The sequence below is a fragment of the Agrilus planipennis genome, unplaced genomic scaffold (genome assembly GCF_000699045.2).
Source record: "Agrilus planipennis isolate EAB-ADULT unplaced genomic scaffold, Apla_2.0 scaffold204, whole genome shotgun sequence".
Lineage (NCBI taxonomy): Eukaryota > Metazoa > Arthropoda > Insecta > Coleoptera > Buprestidae > Agrilus > Agrilus planipennis.
The window spans coordinates 313,376-319,213 of NW_020438921.1; the positions used below are offsets into that span (position 1 = coordinate 313,376).

General features: G+C 32.5%; 2 protein-coding genes across 2 annotated transcripts in view; one reads left to right on the plus strand and one right to left on the minus strand.

Annotated features, from left to right (window-relative positions):
• Positions 1 to 1,629, plus strand: part of LOC112904252 (ZZ-type zinc finger-containing protein 3-like) — a 6,401-nt gene extending 4,772 nt beyond the window's left edge. The window contains exon 7 of the mRNA XM_025973833.1: positions 1,480 to 1,629. Within this exon, the coding sequence (XP_025829618.1) occupies positions 1,480 to 1,629 (150 nt within the window). The remainder of the gene's footprint in view (positions 1 to 1,479) is intronic.
• LOC108741473 (b(0,+)-type amino acid transporter 1) overlaps positions 1,201 to 5,838 on the minus strand; it is an 11,894-nt gene continuing 7,256 nt past the window's right edge. Inside the window, exons 3-4 of the mRNA XM_025973834.1 lie at positions 1,834 to 1,959; positions 1,201 to 1,753 (exon numbers count right to left, since the gene is read on the minus strand). Of these exons, the coding sequence (XP_025829619.1) occupies positions 1,650 to 1,753; positions 1,834 to 1,959 (230 nt within the window). The 3' untranslated portion in view covers positions 1,201 to 1,649. The remainder of the gene's footprint in view (positions 1,754 to 1,833; positions 1,960 to 5,838) is intronic.

Here is a 5,838-nt window from a genome sequence, read left to right on the forward strand (position 1 = left end):
GTTCAACGGGAATTAAACTTTATTTATAATAAACATTAGAAGAAAAAAATATGAAATTTTAAAAAAGTAAAGATTTCATACATAAATTTTAATACAAGCGGCTCACGGACCGTACGTTACTCATCCTTGGCATAGTTTATTGCTATACCCCAATGGGCCTGCAGCTAATGCTAAGAATTTTTATTATACATTTGTTGTGAACTAGAATTTCCAGATGTTGGTTTCCGGTATTGGTAGATGTTTTTAACTTTATTAGTTTATTACAGTGATGCTAAGAAAAATGCCGACAAACGTACCGATTTTTCTGAAGATGTAGAATATATATATATACACAAGATTGGGTTCGTAATGATTTTCGTTTCCTTTCCTTTTTATGCTATATACAGGGCCGATCCTGGCGACGGGCGAAAATTGGGAGAATACCCTCCCCCCCGGTCAAATTTGGGACATGAGACCGCACAGAGCGGCCGCCTACCCAGGATCGACCCTGTCCGGTAAAAAAAAAATTAGCACAACACCACTGCATATAGTCCAGACATATTTGACTTTTGGGTGGAAAAGTTTGGAATAGACCTGATTTTTGCATGGAAATTAGTAAAAAAACACGTATATCACGCCTACAAGTGTGAAGAACTTTGTTTTAATTAATTCATTAAGAGCGTTTTTTCGATGTTTTTCGTTTTTTATCTATAACATTTTTTCTAACGTTTTAATCGAAAAACGTTAATTGAGAAAGTTTTTTAGAATTATTCGATATAGGTAAGGGCCCCAATTTTTCAAAATTATAAATTTCCTTCAATAAATAAAGATTCATAAGTAAAAAAAAAAACGATTTCCTTTTCGTATCCACTTTTAAGATATAAATCCAGGTACTATTGCATTGAAATTTTGGGATAAGAAGCCATTTTTGTAGTTATTAATCCTGTTATAATTTTATCCCGATCGAATAAATTAATTTGTTAATAAAAATTTTTATTAAATTCGTAATGCTACGAAATACCAATTATTTTTCCTTTATGATCTGTGCTCAGAGAATATGTAGGAATTGTACTTCTATCATATTCAGTCATTAATATTATTTTTTTTAATTTTTACCGTTATTTTTGACTCTTTGTTTGTAAACTCTTTATGTAAGATTATTTTATTGGCCTCACACTAAAGGTTTAAAAAAAAAACAAAAAAATGAAGATTGGAAAAACTTTGGCGGTTGTTGTAGAACAAAAAAATACCTCAAACCCCAACACCAAAACACGACACTTTAGTTTTCCGAAGCACTTGTAAGTAAACTTCCTATAAATTAATTGCTGCTCACCTATTTATTCAATCAGGATTAATACCTATAAAAAAAAGGCTTCTTTTCCCAAAATTGCAATGCAACAGATTTTTATCATAAAAGTGGACACGAAGAAACTTGTGAGCGTGAGTAGAAGTTTATTAAATATGTACGCAATTTTTTACTAATTGACATGCAAAAATTAGGTTATTCCAAATGGCGATTTTTCAGCTAATTCGCCTGGACTAATAGCTGATCTCACCCAAGGAGGAAAACCAATCCTAGGTCACGATTATCAAAACCGAATATCGAGCACTATTCTGATAACGCCAGCCGTGAAAGACTTTTCGTATTAAATTTGATTAATAAGAATAATTTACCAGCCATCGTATGCCCAAAGGCCGCTATAAAACGCTAAAGCAATGTTTTTAGGATCGGATTTAGTGCCTTCAAAACCTTTTTGTAAATTTTGTATGTTTCCTAAAAGTTTAGCATTTGTTTAAAGTCGTATTTTTGATTGTTAATGTTCACCATTCATCAAAATAATTTCAAATTCTTACCCACACTCACTTCATAAACTCCAGCGCCAATTACTAAAAGGCATGCCAGTACCTTAAAGAAACTGAAGATATTTTGTATTTGGACGTATAGTTTTACGCTGCAAATGTTAATGTACGTAATTAAACCTAAAAATTAAAGAAAATAAGTTTTTCTAGAAACGGCTCAACAAAATTTCATTTCAAAGAACAAATAATATTTAATANAAATTCGGGCCCAAATCGTAATTTTTATTATTTTTGTTTACGAAGCAACAGGCTAGTGGGATAAACTGTAAATATCGCTTTAATATATAGGTAAATTTTCCCTTTTCATTTTCTCCGCGCAGTTTTTATTGCCAAAACATACGAGCAAGGCACATAAACACACAGAGAACGTGTATCATCGCTCTCGGAAAGATAACAGTAGAGAACACTGTCAAGGTGAATGTTAAGCTTTGAAAGTCGTTGATTACTGGTTTCTAGTCGCGATTAGTGTCAAGCGAGTTAAACAAGAAATAGTGTGGAAATATGTTTACCTATTTTTTAATAAGTGGTAAGTGTGTTTTAATATAATTTATACTAAATATAGGTAAATCTACCTATGTACGATATCGCAGTTTGATACTTATAATATGTATGGAATACAATATATTCATTATTGCCCTTTTTATATAAAATTTTTAACTGGATCGATTTGATCTTGACTATAAATTATTTACCTTGTAAGGCCTGTAAGCCTCTGGGTGAGTTTTTCGTAAAATAAGCAAAGACACCATGGCACAACCGTAAAAAATCCAAACCAAAAAACTAGCAAACTGGAGAAGTTCTATAATGTTGCCCACGACTACGTAAATTATTGCTATAGCGGCCTAAACATATAAATTTTCTTGCAGTTATAGTTAGTAACAGAAAAAAAATTGTAACAGTTCAAAATTCAATTTTAAAAATTGCAAAACAACTTAAATATTTAAATATATTTTTTTACCTGCATAATTACGGCAGGCACTGGAGTTAATTTTTTGAAATGTATGTACGAAAGACTTTCTGCCATATGTCCATATTGACTCGCAACGAAACATATCCTAAAATTGTACATTTTGTAGTGGTACATCAGTGCAAGTTAATTAGTTGAGTTATTATAAGAATTGCAAAAAGAAATTTAATACTATTAAATAATACTAGTTCTCCCCCCTGCCCCCGGTCATTTTCATTGCTCCACTATGACGTCGTGTCGGCCATCATGCTTTTCTAATTGTTGCGATTGTCGGCCATCATTATTTTCTATTGTTGAAGTTGTCGGCCATCATTCTTTTCTAATTGTTGCAGTTGTCGGCCATCATTCTTTTTCAATTGTTGTCGCATTGTCACTGATGTCGGCCATCATGTTTTTTTAATAGATGTATAGTAATCAATGATTAAAATTTAAAGGAAATGTACACATCGTACACTTCAGCATAAGAAATTGCTGATATTAACTTCAGTTTACGTAATACTACTTTGCTCTGTGCTGACAGCACTCATAATTTTTTTATATATAATATTAACAAAGGATAATTTTATTCTTTCATTATTATTACCGAAATACCAAATCCAAAACCAATGAATGTTGTACTTCTTAAATTCTGTACTTATGTATGATAATATTATTTAAATGCGTTTTGAAAAGTATTGTTTTATAAAATGCATATTATACGACTTAGAAAACCTGAACTGTAACTTCTCCCGTGGGCATATGGGTACCTGCATAAATGTATCATTTTTTTTTCTTTTTATATTATTTTCTTCAGATCTTCACCCCAGTGACTATAGAGGTGATCGATATCAGTCCTTGTACGGATTTAGGGTTTCGAAAACAGCTTCTCTTGAATTTCGAAGTTGGCGTCTCAAGTCTATTGTCCGATTCCGACGTCGACCCCGTTCGCATAATAAATGGAAATATTTCTCTCGCATCACCCGTTGACACGACACACCGAATATCCCTTCGTACGTTGCGTCTGGAGAACGCAAAGTGGATTCCGGACAAGACATATTTACATAACGAATTCCTTTGCACCATAATAGATCAGTTGGCGAATGGTGCGACCTCAAACGACGCTATCGACGTTATTAGGACGACGCCAGCGACGACAAAAACCTCGTGCCCTTTACCAACAGGCACTTACGAAATTAACGGTTTCCCCGCTACTTTAAGGAACATTTACGGATATCCTTTAGATGCCATTGGACGAGGTATATTTAGGGTGGAAATCATGGAGGGTAATAATATCCCCTCTTGTTTTGATGTTCTTACCGAAAGTGCTTTTGGATTACTAAATAAATAGAAATGATATGTTTTTGTAACATTAAAATTAACAAGAAACCAATGATTAAATAAAATTCTAACAAAGAGTTTTTCCTTTTGTTATTTTAGGGCACTTTCTGTTTCTCCTTTCGCTCGAATGTGCGAACTGAAATTAACAACGCTTTTTACATTATCGATTTGTTCATATTAATGAATGACTTTGTATTTAATAAACGTCTGTGATTGACAAAAGAAAAAAATTCAAACAAATACAAATAATAAAATATCATTTTTTACCAAAGAAATTATAAACTTTTGAAGGATGTTGTTCATGTCCATGATAATAATTTCTGAATTTAATTATAAATCATAGAGCATTATTCCAAAACAATATTTGAAGATAAACAATAGAAATTTAGTTGAACATTTCGTCGTTTTATTGTAGTCTTTCTCAGCAACTACAAAATTAAAAAACAATTACTGAATTACAGAAATAAATTTTTGTTTGTTTCGGAGAATTTTTTTATTTGTTGAATAATGGCTTTTTCTCTCATCGTTAGGTTTTTTATATCATCAGTTCAGTAATATCGACATCACTCTCTTCTGCCCAATAGATCACTAAATTTAAAGAGTCTAATAAATCTATTTAATATCTAATAAAACTAAATTCAACGATTCAGGATTTGCAGAACTACGTACCTATTAAGTACCTACTTAAAGCGAGTACAGGAATAAAACGTTTCTCCATCTAATACGACCGAGGTAGTATCACATATATCGGGGATTTACAGATATTAAAGCACAACTGTAATAGCGAAATATCGACTTAAGGACCGATGGATATTCGCTTCCATATTATAAAGAGGCTTAATTTGTGTAAAATATATGGGTCATCCACGCTAGTATAATTAATATGGTGTTCACATTAACTTCAAACCATTCAAAAGTTTTTCAACTTCTTGGTGAATTTGAATTACTTGGAATATGTAAAAGTTACTAAAGCTGACATGCCTTCATACAGAAAATCAATTTCATTTTTATGGACAAAATTTATCCTAATTATGATTTTTAAACTTGATGTAGGGGTTTCTAAAGTCGAAAAAGCTTCAAGTAATCGTATACTTATCATTTTGATTACTTTTGATCCAATAGTCAAATAAAAATAATTTTTTAGCGTATCCCTGCCAAAAGTAGGATGTTTTCCCTAATTTCAGAGATGTATGCGCAATATCTCCTCCTGGATAAGAAACCGTATTTAGCTCTTCCTTTTTACGAAAGGATTTTACCATCCTTCGTGTGGTTTCTACTCACTACTTTCGCGGCAGGGTACATTAAAAAATTGTATACTGGCCTCGAGAAAATAATACGGCACCCCCTCCTGAGAGTTTGCCATCATCATCGGCTAGGGTGGCAATTCACGCCCCGAAGGGATCCTGTACTTTATTTCCTTGGTGCGTAATACAGGTAATACTATTAATTTTAAAACAGATGGTCCTATTTTAAGACGAGCCCTCTTCATATCAAAAGAGATAGTACCATATGTTTGCAATTCATTAAAGTAAACCCATCAGTCATGTATCACTAAAATTTGGAATGGGAACATAACCGCCACGTTCAATTTTCTTGTGCTTTGAGCAGAAATTTAAGGGGTACTTATAGTGGCTAAACATTAACTATTAGGGAGGTTTATAATAGTAAAGGTGCCACATGGAAAGTAGGATTCCAAAAAAGCTTTCGATTTTATT